Source organism: Cnephaeus nilssonii (genome assembly GCF_951640355.1).
Source record: "Cnephaeus nilssonii genome assembly, chromosome: 15".
Taxonomy (NCBI): domain Eukaryota; kingdom Metazoa; phylum Chordata; class Mammalia; order Chiroptera; family Vespertilionidae; genus Cnephaeus; species Cnephaeus nilssonii.
This window is the reverse complement of record NC_137086.1, coordinates 20,005,767-20,030,259: the sequence shown is the minus strand read 5'-3', so window position 1 is coordinate 20,030,259 and position 24,493 is coordinate 20,005,767. Positions and strand designations below refer to the sequence as shown.

The 24,493-nt window shown below is 38.3% G+C and overlaps 1 protein-coding gene across 2 annotated transcripts; it reads left to right on the top strand.

Annotated features, from left to right (window-relative positions):
* The first annotated feature begins 411 nt into the window (after nt 1–411).
* THUMPD2 (THUMP domain 2 tRNA and snRNA guanosine methyltransferase) lies at nt 412–24,136 on the top strand. 2 transcript variants are annotated; one of them, XM_079791817.1, is made up of 10 exons: nt 412–568; nt 3,886–4,021; nt 5,851–6,260; nt 7,347–7,424; nt 9,162–9,214; nt 12,799–12,886; nt 17,887–17,958; nt 18,426–18,540; nt 21,263–21,371; nt 23,297–24,135. In XM_079791817.1, exons 1-10 carry the CDS (start codon nt 428–430, stop codon nt 23,619–23,621), a joined length of 1,527 nt encoding a protein of 508 aa, XP_079647943.1. In that variant the 5' UTR covers nt 412–427; the 3' UTR covers nt 23,622–24,135. The 2 variants fall into 2 exon arrangements, with proteins under 2 accessions (XP_079647943.1, XP_079647944.1); XM_079791818.1 differs by lacking the exon at nt 412–568 and having other exon boundaries at nt 3,956–4,011; nt 23,297–24,136.
* The last annotated feature ends 357 nt before the right edge of the window (nt 24,137–24,493 follow it).

Sequence of the window (24,493 nt, the reverse complement as noted above, 5' to 3'; positions counted from 1 at the left end):
AGAGCAGTGCGGAGGGATGAAGAGGAGAGGAAGGTGGGAGGAATGGAGATGGTTCAGTATACCAGGTGTCAAGATGTCTACCAACAGGTTCCTGCCTCTCCTGTGCCCGAAACTCGCTGTTTCTTGGCATCAACTTCCTCAATCTGAAAAATAAGACGGATGGCTTGGATGATCAATTCTCTCCCTTCCACCTGGGGTTCTGGATCGTTCCAGAGGCCTCTCCAAGGAGGTTCCAAGCAGCTAACCACGGTGACTCACTTGGGCTCCCTCTGCCCCGCGGGCCTCGAGCTCCACCCGCCCGTCTAACCCCCTAGAGAGCGCGGGGCCGCGCGCGCGCGCGCCCGAGGCCACGTGACCCCCGACTGCGCCGCGCGCGCGCGCGCGCCCGAGGCCACGTGACCCTGCCCGCGAGGCCGTCCCAGCAGCCATGGCGGCGGCGGCGGCGGCAGCGGGGCCCGCAGATCCCCCATCAGGACCCGCAGCGGGCGCCCGCTTCTTCTGCACCGCGGGCCGCGGCTTGGAGCCCTTCCTGATGCGGGAGGTGCGGGTGCGGCTGCAGGCCACGCAGGTGAGTGGGCCTCGCTGCGCCCCGGAGGGAAGAGGGAGGCCCCGCCGCTGCACCCCGCCCCGCCGGGTCCGACTTAGACCCGGGAAAGCGACGCGACCCCTGCTCTCCGCCGCACACGCGCCGCGGCCCCGGCCCCGGTCCTGGGAGTTGCACTGGCCGGTCCTGTAATTCCTGCTGGAAAGGACCCCCGTCGTGTTCCCCTGCACGTCTGTTACCGCACATCACTCACGGCTGACGTTTTTTTAAAAAGGGGTTGGAACAAGTTATGTCCTGGATTCTTGAACAGAAAACGTGTGATAGTGTAATTAGAATTAGACCTGTCAGCGTTAGCATCCTTTCTCCACCCTTTTAATGCAAATCATCTGCAGGTTCAGATTCCTGATTCTTTTCAGTTTCCTGCCGGTGATGGTACTTACTTTATATGTTGTTGGGAGGGTTCAATGATAAAAAGCGCACCTTGAACACACAGTAAAATAGTAGCTACAGAAATACAGTACTCTGAGGCCCCAGCCCGATTTTCAGAGAAAGTTAATAGTTTCGGTATTTATAAGTTGTTCATTTTAGTGAACAAGGTTCTAAACATCAGTTTTGGTTCATTTTAGAATAGGCTGAGCTGGTTTCTTGAAAGCAGAGGAAAAAGATGTAACGGAACCCCTCCTATCCTGATGGGTAATATGAGAGTGCACATGATGGGTTCTTGGAAAAGGAGAGCTGGAATGGACGATTCCAGCAGCTCCTCTCCTGTGGGAAGCCCACAGAAGCAGTTTCTGCCGTGCGGGGGTGGGGTGAGAGGAGGTCATGGAAATGTCATCAGTCTTACTAGACGACCTGCCACTTGTGGATTTGATCACAGCCTTTGATAGTGTCTGATGTAGCTAATCTAGAAAGCAATATAGTAACAACTGCTGACATTAAGCATTTCATGTATGTCAGGCACCTGTTCTTAGGTACTTACTCTGTATTCACTTGTTTAATTTTCACAACAACCCTGGGAGGTAGGCTTCACATTTAACAGAAAAGGGCAATAAAGCATAGGTAAATGCAATACATTATTCAAAGCATGTAACAGAAAATGGCAGAGCTGGGATTCGAACCCAAGCTGTCAGGCAGGCTGACTCCTGGCTCCAGTCCTTGACCACTCTCTGTGACCATGACATAATGCTTCACTAATTTGTTTTAAAAATATTAACTTAGAGTTCTTGGTATGAAAGATAGAAGGCTTGACCCAATCTGGGTATGTCAGAAAAAAGAAAGACCCTCTCTGCTTGTTCCCTATCTACCTATCTATACACACACACACACACACACACACACACATTTTTATTGATTTCAGAGAGAGGGAGAGGGAGATGGGTAGAGAGATGGAAATATCAAATGATGAAAGCCAAACATCCATCAGCTGCCTCCTGCACGCCCCCTAGTGGGGATCAAGACTGCAACCCCAGCATGAGCCCCAAACTGATCTGATTCATGGGTTGATGCTCAACCATTGAGCCACACTGGCTGGGCATTCATCTTTACAGACAAAAAGAGGTTGGGGGGTGGAAATGTATTTTAATCACAGCAACAACATTCACCATATTATAGGGGAAAACCTTTGGCGTTGAGAAAAATTAAATGCCAAGAGACTTGGGAATTTTCATATTTTGTTACTCAGTTTTAAAGGTAGATATGCCTGGAAATGGGATCTGAACCAATAACCATGCTGTTCATTAGGTTCCCAGAACTTGTTAAACTTATAACCAGAAGTATTTGAGTTTTAATTGGTGTCAACCTAGGGCTTCCTCAGCAGAGATTCCTCTTCAAGCTAGAATGTTAAACCCAGACACTACCATCCCAAAAGCTTAACTAGACCATGTCAGATCAAAAAAACAGAAGTACTTAGAGTTCAGCTTCCCACTGAATGGGAGCTGCCTAAACACATGGGTACCCCAAATTCCCTGGTGCTTCAGTTCTAGAGATGAGTTATAACCATGTAGTCAGCCCCTAGCCACTGCTAAAAGGAGAATTTCAGGACAATCCACATCCATCCTGAATTAAGGGAGTTGGGTTGACCCCAAAAGGTTTAGGGTTCCATGGATATTGAGCACCATTTGCCATACCGCATAAGACTCCCTATAGTCAGTGCTCTTCATTTTCTTTTCTTCCCTGATAAAAAGTACACCTTTACCACATATCTACCCTATCTCCAAAGCCTATTTCTGTTTGATGCATATTTCTTGCTTCCATCCATTTTTCAGTTCCCACAGCCAAGTGTCCCATTATTTCTACCTCACTAATCTGCTTCTCCCTCCAGCATCACATCTACACTCAGTCCTTTATGCTTCTTCCAAAGTAATTTTTTTCCTACCAACTAATTTGGTGCTGTCAGTTTTCATCAAAAGTCTATAATGTTTGACCATTACCATCTGTGGTACTCCATTTCATGACCATTTATCAGGCTGGCCCGAGCCACACCATCCATCCACCTGACACTCAATCAGCATAACACAGCACATGTTGCCATGCTAACTTACGGTTTCCTTCAGCCAGGTTGTCATCCCACCTCTGCATTTTGCCCTTTGTTCTTTCCTTAGAATCCCTCTTCCCAGATCTTGTAAGATTTTTCTTCAAGACTTTTACTAATGATGGCTTTCATATTCAGTGTTACATACCATGCATACAGCTTATTGTGAAGTTTATTACACTGAAACTTTTTCACTTTCTTCTGGGTTTAATTCACGTTACTGTCTTACAAATTTTACATTTTAATTTGTATGTCAGAGTATTGTTATCCATCTTTAGGATATTTGCTTCTGGTATACCACACAGTAGGTGTTTAATAAATACCCACTGACATGTTAACCTTGGGCCGGACACCTAATTTGTCCTAGCCATTATACCTTTTCTTTGCCCACTTTCAAATACTGTGAGATTTGGCAATATAATTACTGAGTATTTTGTGTTCTATTTTTCTAGTAGTGTGTGCACATGCATATACACATGCACAGTTTGCAAATGGTAGCATAACATAATAAGATTATGGTCTTGGTCACTGACTGCGTGACTTTATACAAAATTTTTAACCTACCTAAGCCTCAGGTTCCTAATCTGTAAAATGGGGGTAATAAAGTCTACCTTAGAGAATTGTTGTAAGGCTGAGGGGAAAAAATATATTCAGAATGCCTAAACCAGTGTCTGATAAATACTAGATACTTCAGAAATGGTCATTTCTATTGTTAATCTAGATGTTCTATTTTAATTCATTGGCGGGGGGGAGGGGGGATGGTTCTTCCTCTACACTAGACTAAGTCAATATCTATTTTTTATATCTCTAGGTTGAATATATTTCAGGAAAAGTTTTTTTCACCACCGGTTCTGACTTGAATATGCTGAAAACATTAAAATCCGCAGAAAGATTATTTTTGCTGATTAAAAAGCAGTTTCCATTTAATGTTTCTTCTGTAAGTAAAGGTATGGTGTATACCCACACAATATACTAGTATGTACTCCAGAATTTTCTGCTTGATAATTAATAAGTAGCCATTTGACATTTTTAAGATTCATTCCTATATTGGGGATCATTAGTTATGTATTTTTCTATATTTTCTGAATATCATCACCTCATTGTATTACCACCTAATTGTGTCTCTTCTTTTTACAATCTGCTGCCTGTCTTACTAAGATTTTAGTGTCCTACGTCACATTTCATCTTTGCGAATTCTGATCAGATACCTTCTCTACAGTTATGTATATGGTCAGTTGCATTAATTTAGATTTAGGACATGTAAGAATCCAAAATGCATTGTCTTAATAAATTGTTCAAAACTACCACCTTGTAAACTTTAACTAATGAGTGATATAATTGAAAAAATACTGTGTAGTAAAATATCCTGTTTTAGGGATCTTAGATGTTTGAATAAACTGTTAACCATTTATAAAGAATTAGAATTAAAGGGGGCTTAAGAGATTTTCTGTTTTTATAAATATGCTTAAGGATCTTGATAAAAGCAACAAATAAGGGCCAGACACTGCTGGATTACACATTGCCTTAAACTTCATTTTGATTGCTGATTATGCATGAGATCATGTAAGCGTATAGTCTATAATAAATTGTATCAAGGAAGATACAAATGGCAAGAAATCAAGACATGGCAGAAAAAAATAAAGCAAATACTAAGATGTTATATTGTGGGATCAATATCATTTCATTCCAATAGTCCACACATTCTCATTATTAGAGAAATACAGTAATGGCTCTTGAGTCATCTTAATGACCCTTGTTCGTCAAGAAAAGATTACATTATTTTGAGTAAGTTATGAATGGGCTGTGTACCTGAAGTGTTCCTTTATGGAAACTCCTTTTGTGATGTGTGCCAATACTGTATGGTCTGAAATAGTCTCAAAATGTAGTTGCTCTGTTTCTGAGCTCTGTGTTTTGTAATTCTATTTTTTTCCCAACTTAATTTTATAGGCAAGATTAGCATTATTTCAAAGATTGATATGCATTCTAGGGCATGCTTATATTAAAGAGCTACATATAGCCGAAACCGGTTTGGCTCAGTGGATAGAGCGTTGGCCTGCGGACTCAAGGGTCCCAGGTTCGATTCCGGTCAAGGGCATGTACCTTGGTTGCGGGCACATCCCCAGTAGGGGGTGTGCAAGAGGCAGCTGATTGATGTTTCTCTCTCATCGATGTTTCTAACTCTCTATCCCTCTCTCTTCCTCTCTGTAAAAAATCAATAAAATATATTTTTTAAAAAAGAGATATATATATTATCATAGGACAAATGATCTTTCTATATGAATGATACAGGTAATTCTATAGGAATTTTTAAATGGTTTTGATGTTTGGTATAGAATATAAGAATGAACCTATTTGGCACAATATTCTTATATTAAATGATATAAATTCCATACGAAAGTGAAGTCATTCTTCATGTAGTTTTAAAAAACTTATTTTATAAAAATAAAAATAATGGCGCCGAAGCCGGTTTGGCTCAGTGGATAGAGCGTCGGTCTGTGGACTGAAGGGTCCCAGGTTCGATTCCGGTCAAGGGCATGTACCTTGGTTGCGGGCACATCCCTGGTAGTGGGTATGCAGGAGGCAACTGGTCGATGTTTCTCTCTCATCAATGTTTCTAGCTCTCTATCCCTCTCCCTTCCTCTCTGTGGAAGATCAATAAAATATTTTTTAAAAATAAATAAAATAAAAATAAAAATAATGGCATTTAGGGGTGATGAATATAATATACTGTCGTTAAAGCTTCAATATAGGATAAACTGAAATTTTATTTATTTAGGAAAAATATTTTATGAAATGCAAAGATTTATAAATGATGATCCTGAAAGTTGGTTGGATGCCATTTCGATTTGGAAAAATCTTCTTGAACTTGATGCAAAAAAGAAAAAACTTTCTCAAGGAGATGCTAACCCACTCAAAAGAAAAATGGGAGAACATGACAGCATTATTGCTAAGAAATTAAAAGCAGAACAAATGCAAGAGACACAAGAGAATAGGGAATGCCAGCTGGAAAAGCCAATAGAAGAGGAAACCCTGGAGCGAGGAGATTCTCTCACTGAGAGAGAGAAATGTGAAGAAGAACTTCAGAAGGATGTAGCAAAAGCAGGAGAAATTCTTAACCGGAATGACTGGACCTTCAGAGTTTCTTGTCGCTGCAGTGGAGCCATTGCAAAGACCCTTTCTGCACAGGTACGCTTACCTCCACAGGGGGTTTCTGTTTTCTAGATGAATTAACTACTCCTTCGATTGAAAATGAGACCAAAACCTTCCACAGAATAGATAACTCGGCTCAGGCAGATAACTTGGCCTAATATAATAATTAAATCTCTTTAAAAACGCATTTTCCATTTTAACTTTATCTCGGAGTCTTAATAGGAATCGTATGCCATGTACTGACCTCCTTGACTTACTAAGTTTTCTTAAACTCACAGGTATCTTGCATTTGGAAATCCTGATATCATGGTCTTAAGCTTTTTGGGTTTCTCTTCAGTTCAGTTCTGTTTATTGAGTGATTACTCTGCACCAAGCCCTATAGGTGTGATTATCACTAGAACCCACACATAAATACACTCAAGGTCTCAACTCTATGAGAGGGTGAACACTACAAACAGTTTCTTTAAAAAACCCATATTAGTGACCCTTACAAAGTTCAGCGATATAAAAGGCATATACCCATAGGTCTGGGTTCTTTGTCCAACCTTAAAATCAAACCCTAAAGTCCGAGTCTAATGTTACCGAACTGGCCATTTTTAAATATATAGGCTTGCAGTAGATAAATTAATCTTTCAGTTTGCATCCATTTCCTAAAACCCAGAATGGCTTTATCAGGTCATGATTTGGTTATTTCATGTCTCTAAAATCACAAGAATAAGAGATTGCACATAAGTAGATATTAATGCCATAGAATGTTGTTGGGGGTGAGGGGATGAAAGAGGGTGTAATATTTTAATATTATAATTTAATATTGTAATTCTAAATTACCATTGGGTTGTCTGCCTTGACTTTCCTACTGACTGTTAGGAAAATCTTATATCTTACTAGAGGCCCAGTGCACGAAATTCGTGCACTGGTAGGGTTCCTAGTGGCTGCTGGCTTCCAGCCAGGGCCTCCCTCCCTTCCCCTGGCTGGCCGTGCCCCCAGGTCTCGCCCGCTGGTCGAACTCCCGGACGAACTCCCAGTGTAGGGGACAAAGCATACTACGCTTTTATTATATAGGATACTTAAATTTTTCATTTATAATATTTTTATCTTTTCTATAACTTGATGCTTTTCCAGGAAGTAGGAAGAATAATTGGAATTGCTCTTATGAAACAGTTTGGATGGAAAGCAGATTTGAGGAATCCGAACTTAGAGGTAATGAATGTTTATTTTATTTTATATGCTTATAACCTAATTCTTTAAAGACAATGTCAAAACTAATCTATTGTACTTTTCAATTTTGCTTTAGCGTTTCAAAAAGCATGTCTGCATGGATCTAGCAGTCTGATTTTTTTCTTGTATAGAACAGTGCAGATAATTATGTTAATTATGGCTTTGTTCGGGTTGTGGGATTATGTTTTTCTTTTCTGTTTCTCTATTTTTAAAAATTGATGAGGTTACACTGTTAATTGGAACAAAATAAAACACATGAAATAAATACAAGTTATAAAAAATAATCTTCACTGTTTTTTTGAGAATCGTCATTTTCACCATTCATTTGTAAATTCATTGTTATATACCTGTAAATGAAGTAATTGCTAGCCAAAATGGAACACTTTGTGTTGTTTTATTTTTTAATATGTTTTTCACTTTTAAAAAGTAATGCCTGGTGTATTTCTTTTATACCTGTCACGTAAAATACTTTGACCCCAGAATATTCTGACATAAGAGTCTGTCCTCCTTTCATCTCCCCTTTCTGCTCTCTGGTTTCCTCCTCTTCGTCTTCCTTTTGATTATCTCCCTGTCTCAGAATTACACTTTTCCATAGTTTAGCTCATGAATAAATATAGTTAATTGAATCCCTATCATCCACTTAATGCAATTAATGTTAGCTATTATTGATAAAAATAATCAACACAAAACAAAATTGGCAACACAAAAATCACACAGTAAAATGTGTGACCAAAATTGACAGAAGAATCAAATCTTAACAAATTTTACTATGTGAAATTAATAGAAAAAAATTCATAGAGAGAGAAGCTATTCTTAATAACATTTGAAATACAAAAATAACAGTATATCTTTACTATAAATTTTAAATAGAATTAATCTCAATAAATAATTTTGCTAAAGTTGAATAATACAAAAAATTGGAAACTTTAGCTGTGATGATCAAGGAATTAAATTGACTAAAGGGAATTCATTTCAGATCTTTTTTTTCTTGATGAAAATTTATCAATATTGGAATAATCCTGATTAAACTGCATATATATAAAAGTAATCTGGGAGTGAAAGTATTGTGGTTTAAATGCTCTTGAGGTCAAACAGCAGAATTAGAATATTCCATAAACTTCATCAGATTACAAAAGTAAGATTCTAACTTTTAAAGTTTATTTGGGCTACTAATTATAACTTGAGACATTTAAGAACTTCATGGTTTGACGAAGAAAGAGAGGAAGAAACTCACCTACAGATAGTAGAGAGAGAAAAGGTCACCCTTGTCTACAATATATTTGACCTGAAGAAAGCTTGCTGTCACACTAATAGTATGTAGCCTGTGGTAGTCCTGTGTGGCCTCAACTCTTATTGAGGTTAGAATTAGGATGGATTTAGGAAATCTCTAACTCCAAATGCTGAAAAGTCCGATTCAGTTATGATAATTCAGAGAATCTTTAGGAAGAAAGTGGATCTCGAGTTCTTCATAACATGAATCTCCATATAACTTGCATACATAATTAACCTCAAAATTTTTCAATGAAATGTACTTAAAATTTATTTTATCTCTGCTCGAGAAAAATAGTGTGAAACATTTTTCCATATATGACAAATAAGGCCTTGGGATTTTTTATTAAAAACATAGTTTATATAGATTCAAAATAGAAAATTTCAAATTATCAATAATTTAGTAATGCATTTTCTGTTCTATTCTAACTTATGTATTTGTTCTTTCAGATATTTATACATCTAAATGACATTTACTCTGTCATGGGAATTCCTGTGTTCAGGTATTTATATTCTAAACTTCAGATTTATCCTTTAGGAGAGTTTTTAAAATTAAGAACTTTATGCTTTTCATGTATAGTATGAAACATTGGTACAACAGAGGGGGCTAAAGGCAAAGCTTGTGAGTTCTTTACTTTAGCCAGTAAAGTGTTTCCATGGAGCTTAGTGGTATGATTTGATCTGACCAGTAGAGCTGTGAAAGAATTTATCACAATAATCCACTGATTGCATGATTCAGACTGAAAATTATATCTAATTATTTCTATTATTAAATGATTTTCACAGGCCCTTGTTTAAGCTAAAATTTTTAGTCTCTTTGCATCTTGGAATTTTAATTAAAATAAAAAGTACTGCACAATTCTTAAAATTCACTTTGAACATTAACTATATACAGCTATGCCATACTGTACATGTATAGCATAGTGAATAAGAACTGTGGACTTCAGGTCTACCTTCTCAACAGATTAACTGCAAGTTTGGGCAGATTATCATATTCCTCTGCTATAAAAGCAGGAAGGTAATAGTACCTACTTCATTTGCTTTGTGGTTGGGATTAAATGAGATAACCTGCATAAAAATGCTTGGTACTATTTCTAGGCTACAGTAAGTGTTGAATAAATTTCAACTTATTTCTGAAACAGATCGGTAACTAGGGAAGAAAGGGAGAGACATTAGAGTAAGATTAATTTATTCAGTTAATTTCAGTTGAAATGTCTAATGAATACTTATTATATGCTAAGCACTGTGCTAGTTATCAACATTCAGGAAGATGGTTATTAAGTTCAAGGAATTTAATAGGAAGATGGTTATTAAGTTCAAGGAATTCAATTTAGTGGAAGAACAAAGGTTGGTGAAAAATGCTTGGCTAGAGTTAGAAAAGAGGACCTAACTCTGATGGAGGATGGTAAGCAAACGAACATAAAAGAGACTCATTTAATGAGTCACTTAAGTGGAGAACACTAAGGAGGAGTTCCCCACCTGGACCAGAGAAGGAAAGGACCTTATAAGCAAAGACTTGCAAAGGCCTGGAGGCAGAGAAAGCTTGCGTTATGTGGGGACGGCCAGAGGTCTCAGTACAGATGGGACAGGGAATACGTGAGGAGGGTGGTGGAAAATGAGACTGAGCAATTAGAAGCAAGTCATGAAGTGTCTTGTAAGCCATGCTGAGCAACTTGGATTTTATTCTAAAAGCAGTAAGAATATGAAGCAGCAGAGTGATGTGATCAGATTTGTGATTTTTGAGATATTACTAAGGAAATTACATTTTTTAATGAAGGGGAAATGAAAAGAAAAAGGAGGTTTAAACTCTTACAATAGTTCAGGCAATAAATGATGAAGAGCTGAACTGTGTCACAAAAAGGAGGGCATGAATTCCATAAAAAAGTGAAGGGGCCTAGAATAATTGCCAGATACCTGATTTGGACAACTAGTAGATACTGGTATCAGTCACTGAGATAGACAATGTAGGGAAAGTAGTGTATTCAGTGAAAGATGTCTATTGAGTAGATATTTAAGTCATAGCTCAGGAGTTCCGGTGACAAGTCTAGGCTGGAGATTTAGATTAAGATACGCAATATACAGAAGGTAAGTGGCCCGAGAAAATGAAGAAATGTATCAAGATATCAAATACAGGGAAAGGAGTGTGCTCAGTTTACACATGTTGAATTGGCAGTACTCTAGGTAAAAAGTGTCCAAACACACATTTAAAAATTAAGATCTGGGATTCAGATGACAAGTCTAGACTATAAATGTAGATAAGAGCGTCTTCATCTTGGTAATAGATAATATATAAGATAATAAAGATGAAACACATATATGTGGAGAGGAGTATCAAAACTACATTTACTTTTATGATTGAACACATTAGCCAGATTCGATGAAAGTGGAGAAGTATTTTTATTTTCAAGGAATTTATTTCTGAATAATTTCTCCCCCTAAATAATTTTGGACCCTTTTGTTGAAGTAACAGCAGATAATTTTTCCAGGTTTACGAAAAATAAAAACATTTACTTTGGTCACATGTTAATAGGGTTGGCTCCCATAAAATAAAACCTCTTTTGGTAAAAATATATATAATAATTGTCAAAACTTTCAGAGGTTCTACATAAATCCCTGGTGCTTACTTAGAAAGGCACTTAGCAATATATAGGGTGTCCCCCAAAAATGTATATGCACACTTTGAATAATTATAAAGGCAGTGTTTATTAAAATATATTTTATTTCAAAATTGGGCTATCAGCTATTAAAGCATATATACATTTTTTGGGATACCCTGTATATGGACAAAGACAGTTTTCCATACCAAGTCTATTTTGGTATCTAAGAGTGAAAAACAATCTCTCAATTCTGGTTTTAATATGTTTTGTAGCAAGACAGTTGCCCAGCCTAGACTGTAGTATCAAGATTCATTGATCAAAATATTTCCTAGTCATTTCACCTGCAAAGTTTATATTCCAGATTCCAAATCTATGGCTATAATACTGTCTGCAATGTGAATTATTTTCTGAAAAACCTTTAAAAAAACAAACTCCCATGGGTTTACCTGCAGAATTTCTTTATTGTAACAGTAAATATACAATTATACTGTTTTATTTGAAAGAGATACCTCATGTAATTGTAACATTTTAAGAGGTTTACCATAAATGCATACAAAACAGGGTAACAAAGTCAAAGACAGATCAGAAATAAAATGACAAAAGACATTTTATCATTTTATAAAATGACACAGGGTTTGGAGAACACCGTGACTTTGTATAATGTTTGGAGAAGAGCCTCTTAGTGGTTTTGGAACAAGCCTACCCCCAAAACAACCAAGCACTAATCCTCAAAATCAAATAGTCATGTCTTACCAACAAATTATATAAATGAAATAGGAAAGTGCATTCAAATTTTTAAGGAATTTATTCATTGCATTAGACACCATAGAAATAATATTTTGAAAATTTTTATCAAATCTGGAAACACTGATAGCATTGATGAGGTGGAGGATGAAGTATGCAGTGGTAGATAATGAGACCAGAGAACTCATTTGGGAGATGTCTGCTTCATGCAGACAGTGCAATGTCATGCTTCATTTCATCTTTTGAGAGAGATGCTAATGAACAAAAAACAAACTTACAAAAGGGACTTTTTACAGAAAACTATTTCAAGTGTTAGTATCCATCCAGTCCTGCCTATACTACTTCCCTATCACAAAACAGCACGTGCTTCTTGATGATTCCTGATGAGCACACAAAAGGTCACTTCCATATGGGAAACCGGGAACTACTAAAACATTTTAGAAAAATCCCCCTCATATATGATAACATTTTTATAAAATAAACACAATAGAGTTTAAATTGCTGTTATTTAAAAACTTGACCTTTCTAAAGTACCACACTAGCTGGTTAAACAAGGTGCCAACTAGAGAAGGTATTTCTGTAAGAGGGTTAAATACTCCCAACTCAGAGAATACTTCAGTGTGTGTTGCATGAACATGGTGAGATAATTCACAGACATGGACAGGCTAATCATTTTTCTTTATATCAGGTTCTTCTTTAACTTACAGTAGTATTGGCTCTAGCATCAGGTTCTTTTTCCTTTGTAGGGTTTCTTTAGCCAGCAGAGCTTACATCAGGACAGCGGGACTGAGGTCTACCATAGCATGGGCAATGGCCTCTGTCGCTGAAATTAAGGTAAGGAAAATGTCTTCATTCTTGTTAATACATTAGTGAGGTTCTTTCCGTAATTAACTTACACAGTCTTATTTATGGACATTTTGATTGATTGCTTTTGTTGTTGTTGTTGTTTTCTTTTACCTTTTTCTTTTGCTAGTTTTGTTTGTTTGTTTGTGTTTGTCATTGCCATTACATTTACGAAGTTCTGCAGTGATATGTTTTTAAATATTGTTGAACTGAGAGTATTTTGACTATGAAAAAGCTGGGTTAAAAGACAGCCACATTTTATTCTTCCTAATATTTTGTGTTACAATGACGTGGGCTGAAAAACCTCTACTTCTTAAAATTTAAAAGTTTTTCTCCTGTGACCAAATCTTGATCAATTTTTATAAGTGTTCCATGGACATAGAAAAAAATTTATTTTGTAGTCAATGTCCTCGCTATCTTTGCTTACTATTTTACTATCTGCTTACTTTTGGAAGGTATTTGAAATCTCATTGATACTTTTTCTTAAGTTTTTGCATTTTTATTAATGGTTGCCTTGTTCAGTAGTTTGGTGTACACAGTCTGCTATTGCTTCATCATGAGTTATACCTTTTTATTGTTACACAGGTTTTCTTTATCTCAAATAGTGAGTAAAAACCTAAATTTTATCATGTGTTATTAATGTTTTCACTCCTTTCTTTATCCCTGCATTTGCCTAATATATCTTTTACCCTCCCTTATTTTCAACTTTGCTTTCAGTGAGTTTTTACAAACACACTCTGATGGTCTCTGGCTGTCGAGAGAACTCAGTATAATGACAGACACACTCGATTGTATTTCTCCTATTTTACTCTGCTTATAACTAGTTACAGTTTACTCTTTTTATTTTTGCTAGCTTGATCAAGTTACTTGTAATCATTTCATTGTTCTCCCTGAGGTTGGAGATTTTACTTTTTTGTCTAGTCCACGAATGGTCCCCTTTCCCAGCTCTCTTAATTAAACACATAGCACTCTGCTGTTATTTTAAAGCAAGGTATCTACTCCTTCCTCTGCGAAGACAGTTTTTACCACCAGGACATTCTAGTCTTCCCCTTGTTCCTGTTATAAGATGAGACCTCTAGAGTACTGTTTTCTCTCCTCCTGGCCCACCTTTACTCCTCCCTGCAGTGAGACCTTTGAAAGATTTCATCTTCTTTCACTCCCAACCCCCAGCTACTAGATTGAACTGAATTATTTATCATATATCAGATTTCCCTTACAGTATATCCCTTCTGTTTCAAAAGTTCTTATTTAGCCCTTATATTACACAGCCTATCCTTCATTATTAAGATAGAATTGTATGTAGGAAACACATATTTCTGTGCAAATACACAAAGATATATTGCAAGGTGTATCACTCCTTACCATGGGTCTTCACATTGTCTTTCCCATTTGAGGTCTCTGCTCGGGTTTGTTTATCGCTTGGTTAAGGTCTTGGCTTAGGTATTTTCCTCACATGTGGTATTTTAATAATTTACTATCTGAATGTCTATATATCTCAGATGTTCCCTTTCATCCTGGTAGCTATGCCCATCTTGGCTTGAGTTGGAGTCCTTTTCTCTCGGATGTCGATAGGTGCTGTCCATTGTCTTTTAGCTTCCCGTGTTACAGCTGAGTTGTCCGTGCCAATATGGTTTTCTTTTCCTTTATAGCTACCTTGTTCTTTCTACTCAGAACTTCATAAGACTTTCCTCTTTAGTCCTATAAAGTTCAGGAATAGAACCAGGATATACTGCTATAAATGCCTTTTCTATTCAGCCCTAACTCGGTGAGCCTGACTGCCTGGGTTCTAATTCTGGTTCCACCACTTACTGTCAGGGAAACCTTGGGCAATACACTTAACATCTTTGTTCCTCAGCTTCTCATTTGCAAAATGAAAAGAAAAATTTCATAAAGTCATGTGAGAATCAAATGAATTAGCATTTATCAAGTGATTTCAACAGTGCCTAACATGAGAAAGTGTATAAATATTAGCTATTATAGTAATATAGTTGTAATACTTATTTGGAATAGCTAATGATTATTAAAAAATATATTATTTCTCTAGCTCAGGCACTTTTTCTCATTATTTAATTATTACCTCAACTGCTTTGCATTAGTGACTTTAACCTTAAACTACTCTGTTTTCTGCTTCTGAAATTTTTTCTCTCTTTCTTGCTCTCTCAGGACATTTTGTTTCTTTCCATCAGGTACCCTCTGGCTTTGACTGACACCTGACCATCCACTGAGCATTCTGCTTCCTCTGTAGACATATCGAGGGACCACTGGGCCTGGAGGTGGGGTAGGTGTCCTGCTTGCTCGTTCCTTTTGCCTAAAAGCTCTCAGTGCCTCTGAGGCACATGCATCAGGTTATTGCAGTTACAAATGGGTCTCTTCCTGTCATTTCTGTAAGAGTAGGAGACCTTATTCCTGTTATACTAGTAATTCTCTATGATCCCAGTATCCACTTTGGAACCTGGCCCCTCAAGGTCTTGGCTTCCTATCTCTAATGACCTGCCTTCGTCGCATCCTAGACCTTCTTATACCCAGAAGGGAATGCCTCCCCAAAACCTCAATTTCATGAGTCCTGCTCTTAACCATCTCTCTTTCCTGTTCACATCCTCCAGCACCCTACATAGTTCTTTAACCTCTTGGACCTCCAGTCATTTGACCCACCCCTGCCCATTACTTACCACCTGCCCTCTTTTCCCCTCACAGCTTGGATTTTATGTTCTACCATTACAGTCATTTCCTTGCTCACGCTTTTAACTCTCCTGATTCTTAGATGACTTAAATACTAGAATTAGAAGTGAACTTCAACATGTTCTCCTCACCAAATCTACCAGCGAACCAGTATCTGTGCCCACATACATTGCCCTTGTCTCACTCCATTACTTGTGGACTGGATTTTGGTCCCTCTTACCTATATTAGGACTTTCTCTCTACTGGGTCATTCTACATCAGTGGGAACACTTGCTATATAATACCTTGCAACTTGAAAAAATTCTTCTCCTGAAGCCACATGCTCCTTTAGCTACCACCCCTGTTCTGTTTCCTTTTACGGAAAAACTCATAAAACTAGTTGTCCATACTTGCTGTCTCTCCCTCTTTTCTTCCCATTCTCTCTTGTGCCCACTTCCATTAGGCTTTCAACAGCACTCCCCTGCGACCGCTCATCTCACACTTAGCCTACCAGCACTCTGACGCCTTCAGCTCCCTCCTTCTTGAAGTGGTTCTTTCCAGTTGGTTTCGGGAAGATCACTCTGGTTTCTCCTCCTACATGAGCATGTGCAGCTCTCCGCATGCATCGCTGCATCTTCATCTACCAAACGTCTACTACTAGTTTACTTAAGAGCTCGCCAGGATCCAACCCATAGACTTTCTTTTTTAACTTCTCCCTCCTCCTGGATGACTCAACCAGCTCTGGTGCTTTAAGTGCCATCAGTAAACTAACACTGATGCTCCCAAATGTATATCTGTAGCCTGAACCTCTCCCCTGAACTCCAGACTCATGTGTCCAGTGAGTCACTTGGTCTCTATAGTTGATCTAGGAGTATCTCAAAACTAACATGCCCAGAACTACCAGCACTCTGACACCTTCAGCTCCCTCCTTCTTGAAGTGGTTCTTTCCAGTTGGTTTCAGGAAGATCACTCTGGTTTCTCCTCTCGCTGAAGGCGTCATGTGCTCTTGTCTCCTTTGAAGCTTCTCCTCCCCATTTCTTCCCTCCTCAGTAACAGGCACCTCTGCTCTTCCAGTTGCACCGGTCAAAGCTTTACTCATTTCAGACTGTTGTCATACTTTAACATTCCACATCTGATCTAACCTATTGGCTCCACCTTTAAAATATATCCAGAATCCAACCGACTACTCTTCCCACTTCCACCAATACCACTCTTTTTTGTTATTGTTGTTAATCCTCACCCCTGGATATTTTTCCATTGATTTTTAGAGAGTGGAAGGGAGGGAGGAAGCGGGGAGGGAAGAGAGAGAGAGAAACATCTATGTGAAAGAGACACATCGATTGGTTGCCTCCTGAACACACTCCAACTGAGGTTGGGAATTGAACCTGCAACCCAGGTACATGCCCTTGACTGGAAATCAAACCCACAACCCTTTGGTGCACAGGCCGCCACTCTAACCACTGTACAACACCAGCCAGGGCAACCACTCTTAATTTAAGCTGCTGTCATCTCCTGGCTCCCTTAACCGGCCTCCCTGATAACACTCATACCCTTCTGTTCTATTCTCAACAGATCATCTAGAATGATCCCTGTGAAATGTAATGTTATGTTACTTCTCTGCTCAGAACTCTCTAATAGTTCCCCATCCTTCAGAAGAGAATCAGAATCCTTACAGTGTCTACCAGATCTGACCTGTGACCACCCAGGGTGGGAATGATTAGTTTTTTTCTCCAGATTTCCTGTTCTCTTCCCAGGTGCAGATAGGATAGCACTTTCCTGGGCCCTTAAAATTGGGTGTGTCATGTGACTGACATGCTTTAGTCAGTTAAATGTTGGTAGACATGTGTGTCACTTGTAGATGGCACCTTTAAGGCCTAACCCATAATTTGCCATACGTTTTTCCTTCTGCCACAGTGATAGCAGTGCTCCAAATGGTGCCCACTTTGTCAATTTGGCTTCCAGAGAAAGGAGCCGAAGCCCCCGGTGCCTTACGGTGGGCATGTAACATGAGGTTATATGGTGTTTAGACCTCTAAGGTTTGCACATTGTTGCTACAGGCAGCAGAAACCAGCCCATCTTGATGGAATCACCTGCCAACCTCTTTGATATGATCGCCACTTTTTCCCTCTCACTCAGTGTGCTTTGGCCATACTGGTCTCCTTTCTAATCTTTAAACATGCCAAGCATATACTTGCCTTAGGGCTTGAACTACCTGAAATTCCTAAAGTGTGAAAAGGAATCTTTACTCTTAAAAGATTGATTCCTCCAATGTTAGCTTTCTTTTATGATGCCTATTAGACTTAATAATACCAAATCAATATTTCTGTCTATAGGCCGGTGCCTTTGTTTTAGATCCAATGTGTGGACTCGGTACAATACTTCTGGAAGCAGCTAAAGAATGGCCGGTAAATTCTAAACTTTGGTAAACTAAGAAATATCTTCACTTTAATTGGTATTTGTATGTTTAGTTACCAATTATTTATAAGTAATTATCTTTTGGGGATTATTTTAATTATATGAGTCACTATTTACTATTGTCAAATGGCTTATGAAGGGTTAATTAAATTGCTGTGTTATTTTTTTTAAATAGTATGACAAATTTAGCAAGATATGAGTAATCTTAATAATTAGTCATGACATTATGCTAATTCCTAAATTCTTTAGGCATTTGTAACTGTAAAATATTGTTAATAGATTTTAAAATTTTTGCTATTGAGTATCATTTTAAAGAAATACTATAAATTTGTTTCAACCTGAATGAATAAATCTATTGACTTCACTTTCATTATTTGAGAAAATGGCAATAAGTTTTCTTTACAGGAAACATCTGATGGTTTTATTTATGCTTAAAATCATAATTTCTTTCCCATAGGATGTGTACTATGTGGGCGCTGATGTCAGCGACTCACAGTTACAAGGTGCATGTGACAACCTGAAAGCTGCAGGCCTCACGGGTAAAATTGAGTTACTTAAAGTCTCTGTTATAGGTAAGATATTAAATATGCTTATTAAGCACTTGGGAAAATGAACATATGTAAATACCTTTATTCCTCTGGATAAACCCCTTTTTCAGCCTCATGCAAGCCCTCACTATTTGTAGATGCAAAGACAGGAGGAGAGAGCTATTGGAATGACAGTTGTTTAGAAGCCTTCAGTCTTGGGTAGAGTCCAATGAGAGGATGAGACTCTAGAATGTGAGACTCTCAAGGGCAGAATTAATGGCTGTCTTCCCTTATGGGAATACTGAGTGTGTGAGTTAATTGTGGCACGCAGGTATAGTTATGACAGGGAGTGATGGATTCCCCAACTTATGGGGCTGGGATGCTTCTGTTGACCTGAACATCTGTGCAGGAATTACACTGGAGCATTGGGAAACTCCATCCCAGCAAGACCTACCGCCATGTTGGCCTTGAGTCACATTCCCAGCTAGGACAGGCCAGCATTAGATAATTTGGCCTTCACCCCAGGCGTTCCCATTCAAAGGCTGTCTCACCTTGAAAGCAACATTTAACCTCTCTGAATTTTAGGGATGATGATGATAATAATTATTTAGGATGTTATAAAGATTGAATTAGTCTCAAGTTCAGTTCAGTTAGTCGCAATGCACAGTTCTTGAGATCCTTAGGTGCCACCAGGAAGACAGCTTGAGCACAGGGGTTGTTGAGGCGCCAGAGGAGTTGGTTTCAGGACGGTGTCAGGAAATTGGTTGTCACTTCAGAGCCCTGAGTTGGGAGTCATGGAATGTCAGCTGAAGGCCATTTGTGCCAATTCAAATGCCAACAGGAATCCACAATTTGGGGTGTGGAGAAGCAGTAGTTTAGTGCAAACAACTCCACTGGAAAGCAGCACTGCTGTGGAGCAGCTGGATAGTGCTGCAGCCGCTGTGGAAACAGCATGGCTGTGAGGCTGCCCCGGGGCCAGGCCGCGCTGCGCTCATCTGCTCTGCTCTGCTCCAGTGAGAGGTCGCCAGTGATTCAGCTCCAGCCAGGGAAATGCAGGCTTCAGTCTTTGGTGGAAAGTCTGCTCATTCTCAATTCCAAGTTTTCTCTTGTACATAAAAATGAGTGGGAAGTCAAATAAGTAGAAAGTGAAAAGTATCCTCAGAAAATATGGAAGTTAAGATTGGGTGTATTGCCATATGATAATCTCATTTCTGAGACAAAAATGTAAAGATGAGAAAGAAATTTAGATTTCATAATCAAACACTTTAATTTTATTTAGTGATAATCTTCAACTTGTTGATTATTGATTATTTAGGCTTAGGGCTTAAGTAGATACTCTTAACATTTTGGATTCCCTTTAAAAATTCAGTGAAAGCTAAAAATAAAATAAATATGGCTATAATCAACGTACTCATAATACAAAGTGTTTGACTATTCCTGGTGAAATAACTTGGTAAAATATATTCTTCATAGATGCTAAACCTAGCATATTTTATTAGGTCCATATTTACTAAGCCCTTTAGCAGTCAGGCAAATTCTCTGTGGCCATACTAAGAGATGTTTTAAATAAACCATAATAAAACAGTATGCCTTAAACCTATATGCCTAGGATTTCTTATTAAAACATTTAAAATTATTTTGTCTTTTTTTGTGTTAAATTCAAACATTTATCATCACATAGCTTTAAATGTTCATAACACATGGAGAAATTTTCATCTGTAATATAAATATAATGTATTACTTTTGAAAAAAGTGTTTTGTGCCCTATCTATTTATCTTATACTAGTGACCCAGTGCACGGATTCGTGTACATTGAAAGGAAATTAATTAGAAGAAAGACTCATGCAGTAATTATGTTACTGCAAAAAATTACATGTCAAGCCCTAACCGGTTTGACTCAGTAGAGAGCATCAGCCTGCACTCAAGGGTCCCAGGTTCGATTCCAGTCAAGAAAGGGCATGTACCTTGGTTGCGGGCACATACCCAATAGGGAGTGTGCAAGAGGCAGCTGATTCATCGATGTTTCTAACTCTCTATCCCTCTCCCTTCCTCTCTGTAAAAAATCAGTAAGATATATATATTTTTTTAAATTACATATCAAAATAGTATATATAATATAGTATTATAAAATTAAAATACAAACTATTTTAATATGAGTGAGTCAACATTTATTTTTAAATTGCCAGTGCATGTCATATGTACTGGACAGACGGTTGGCCACTTAGCCTTTTATATATATAGATTATCATCTAAATTCTTTTGATGAAGCAACTGAATTAAAGAATCTCATTCTCCAAAATAAAATAAAATAAATTTCAATGAAAGTTATGGCTCATCTCCCTTAAAAATAAAAAGATCTATACATGCATAATTTTATATATAACTATGAAAGGGAAATGAAAGTTATAGAATATAATTTTGTAAAAGGTTTTTCTAGACAATTTAATGGATTTCTTCTTGGATCTGTCTGGCAATTTTCTAATCATGTACTATGTTTAGAGAATTGAATTTTCTGGTTAATTTAAAATTCTGCTTAACTTATATTTTATTATACCTGAAAAACCAAAGAACAGAACATAATTGCTGTACCATTTACCTTCAGTGATTCTGAGATCCTTTTAGAAACTTGTAATTTCTTATACATAATACCAGCTAACCTAAATTTTATTTAATATGCAAAAATAATCCTGCATATTTTAATTTTGTCATCTTCAGGTTGTAAATACTTGAACTTACTTAATAGTATTCTCTGATTTCTGTATTTCAGAATTGCCATTGCCTTCAGAAAGTGTCGATATTATTATTTCTGACATCCCATTCGGGAAAAAGTTTAAGTTAGGGAAAGACATCAAAAGCATTCTACAAGAAATGGAAAGGTAAGGTGTGGAATTTATTTCAATAATTTTGAGCTATTGGGCATTTCACCAAAATACATTATAGCTCTTCAGTTAAGATTTGATTGCATTTTAGTAATATCCTAGAGTTTTTGTAGCTTAATTTTCTAAGGTTTTAAATCAGAAGTTTATGACTGAGAGAAAAGCAGTGGCTACTTTAGGTAGATAGTGAGGGAGGGCTCTCCAAGGACATGGTAGTTGAACTCTGGGACCTCAATAATGAGAAAGCACACAAGGGAATGAGTGTTAAGTGCAGACTGACCAACAAGGTCAAATGTTCTAGGATGAGAAAAAGCTTATTGAGTTTGAGCAACTGAAAGGAAGTTCAATTGCTCAGACCGTAGTGAGCAAAGGGAAGCAAGCAGGCAATAGAGTGGCAAAGGTAGGTGAGGGTCAGATCGTGTAGGCGTTTAGAATTTATTTGCAGTATAGTGGAAGAGAGAGTTAGCAGGCATTTACTTTTGTTTTCTATGTGGAAACTGGGAAGGGAGAGTGGGAGGAGCAACGAGAGTGGAAAGGAGATTGTTGCAGTAGTGCAGCTGGATTTGAGCATGGGAGTGATGTAGATGTGGTGTCGTTTAGAGACAGACTTATCTGGATTTCTGACTGTCCTGACATCTCTGCTGGGTGTGTGGAGATCCTCCGTAACTCTCGGTTCTCTAGCTGTCACGCTGGTTCCTTACCTACACAGCCAAACTGCTTGACAGTGGTCTGTACTTGACATCTCTGCTCTTCACCTTCCAGTCCCCTCCTGGTTCCAGCAGACCAGCACCTGCTCCTGCCCTCAAGTCAGATTGTTCTCTCCGGGTTCACTGGTGACTTGTTATAACCATAGTCACTTTTTAGTCCTGTAGCATTTGACACTGTGGAGACCATTCCCTTCTTGAACTACTTTGGCTTCCATAACATTACTTTTGTCTAGATTTCCCCTCGGGTTGTATTTCATGGGCTCTCCCCCTCTATCCTTCCTTATTAAGCCTCTATTCCTTGGCCCCTTTTCTCTTCTCACTGTGCATTGCCACTTCAGATGATCTTACCCACCATTATGGCTTTATCTACCATTTACTGTGGAGAACTCAAAAATCTCCTCCTCGAGCCTGGTCTTTCTCATTACCTCCAGGCTGTTTATCCAGCTGCCAACTAGAATCCACACTGATATTCAAACAGAATTCTTTTCCTCCCTCCTCCTCCCATCACCCTCTTATTCACCCTCATGCCAAACTACTGTCAGTGCCGCCTCCTCTTTACTCCTCCCTGTCTCTGATGCTTTCTCTGCCTCTAACACCCTCCCTCACTCCAGCCCCTAGTTGTCACTTGGCCTGGCTCACCTGCTTATCCTTTAACTCGCACTGTAGGTTTGGGACCCACTCTTTGCTGGCCTCTCCCCTACCGTTCAGTAATCTCTTTAGCAACTCAGAGGACTGTATGTCATTCATGACTTTTTCCACATAAGTACTATACAGACTTTGGCCAGAGGATTGAGTAAATTAATTCTCCTCAACAAGCTGATATTTCAAGGTCTTCCCTTTTGCCAATCTTTGTTCATGTCTTGCTTTCCTGGTGGTTTTCTTCTGCCATCAGCCCATTGCCTTTAATATATGCTGATTCCTTAGGACTTTTTCATTTGCCTTTCCTTTTGTACAGTCATTTATTAGAATATTATTATAAATTACTTTGAGGCTTGCCTTTTAAGTAGAGTAAAAATAGATAATTAAAGCAGATTTGTACTAGTGATTCCATAATTACTATAATGAATATGCATTGTGGAAGATACTGCCTAATTATCAAAATCCCTGTATTTAAATAAAATTAAATTTTAAATTAAAAACACCAAATATTTTAAATAAAGTGGTATTGTTTATTATCTGAAAAGGAGGAAATGCTCATACCAGTATTTTTTGTCACAGAGTGCTTCATGTTGGCGGGACCATTGTACTGTTGCTTAGTGAAGATCACCGTAGGCGCCTCCAAGACTGTGAAGGGAGCGGCTTCCCTTTGAATTCCAAAGGCAGCCACTCCGATGAACCTGGAGTTGAAAAATGCTTGATTCTTGAAGGAAAAACTGGCATATCAGAGACAGTGTCATCTTCATTTGCAGCCAATCACCAGGAATGCTTACATAAAATGCCACCATTTGGCTCCTTGGTGCCGGTGGAATGCTACAAAGTTAGCCTTGGGAAAACAGATGCATTTATATACAAATATAAGAAGTCATCTTCTTCTGGACTGTAGCAGGCTAGATACTGTGAGCCAAGTTCAAGGCCTTACATGTCAGCCCTACAGAGAGTGGTTGCCTCTAGGGTCCTGATAGTGCCACAGAGTAACCAGTCGACAGGTCCAGGGGGCGTGGCTGCTGGACACAGGATTTTAATAAGTTTGGCTTTAAAGGGCTTAATGTTTCTGACAAAGAACAGTGAGTACATAATTAAACTAAAATACTCTTAAACTTTGTATTTTTATGTTAATTCTTTTGATATCAAACTTGATTTTTGAACCTATAATTTTTTTTTCTCTACTGGAATGAAAATGTTATGTGCAATACATTTTGTATGTTATATGACTCATGTGAAACGTCAATGGGAATAATAACAATCCGAATTAAGCCAATATCCTCCAACATGGTAAGAAAATAGTTTGCTTTATTTTCTAAACTAATGAATAAACTGTTACCTCACTCTTACTTAAATGAAATGCAGTCTTGTGTTCACTACTTGAGAAGAAGAAACAGGAGAGAGGCAAATGTGGCTGCAGTAGATGAGTGAGCTGGAGAACGAGAGCTTAAAGACCACGCGAGTGGCAGTTGGGGATGGCAGGTTAGATTCTATAAGGCCTTGAAGGATGTTATTTTTACTTTGACTCAAAGCCACTGGAGAGTTTTGAACAGGTAGCAATCGAACATACATTTTACAGGATCACTATGACTGCTGTATTGTGAATTGATTGTAGAGGGGCAAGAGTAGAAGTAGAGAGGCCAGTTGAGAGGTTTTTGCAATAATCCAGGCAAGGGAAAACAGTAGCTTGCCCCAGGGCGGTAGCAATAAAGGTGTGAGAGGCGGCTGGATTCTGAATGTATTTTCAAGGTAGAACCAACAAGATCTGATGTG

Excerpts from the sequence above, each read along its gene's own strand:
- THUMPD2 (XM_079791817.1), top strand. The coding sequence starts at position 428 with ATGGCGGCGGCGGCGGCGGCAGCGGGGCCCGCAGATCCCCCATCAGGA. Across the intron at positions 4,022-5,850 it reads TGTTTCTTCTGTAAGTAAAG|GAAAAATATTTTATGAAATG; the intron begins GTATGGTGTATA and ends TTATTTATTTAG. Across the intron at positions 21,372-23,296 it reads ATTCTACAAGAAATGGAAAG|AGTGCTTCATGTTGGCGGGA; the intron begins GTAAGGTGTGGA and ends TTTTTGTCACAG.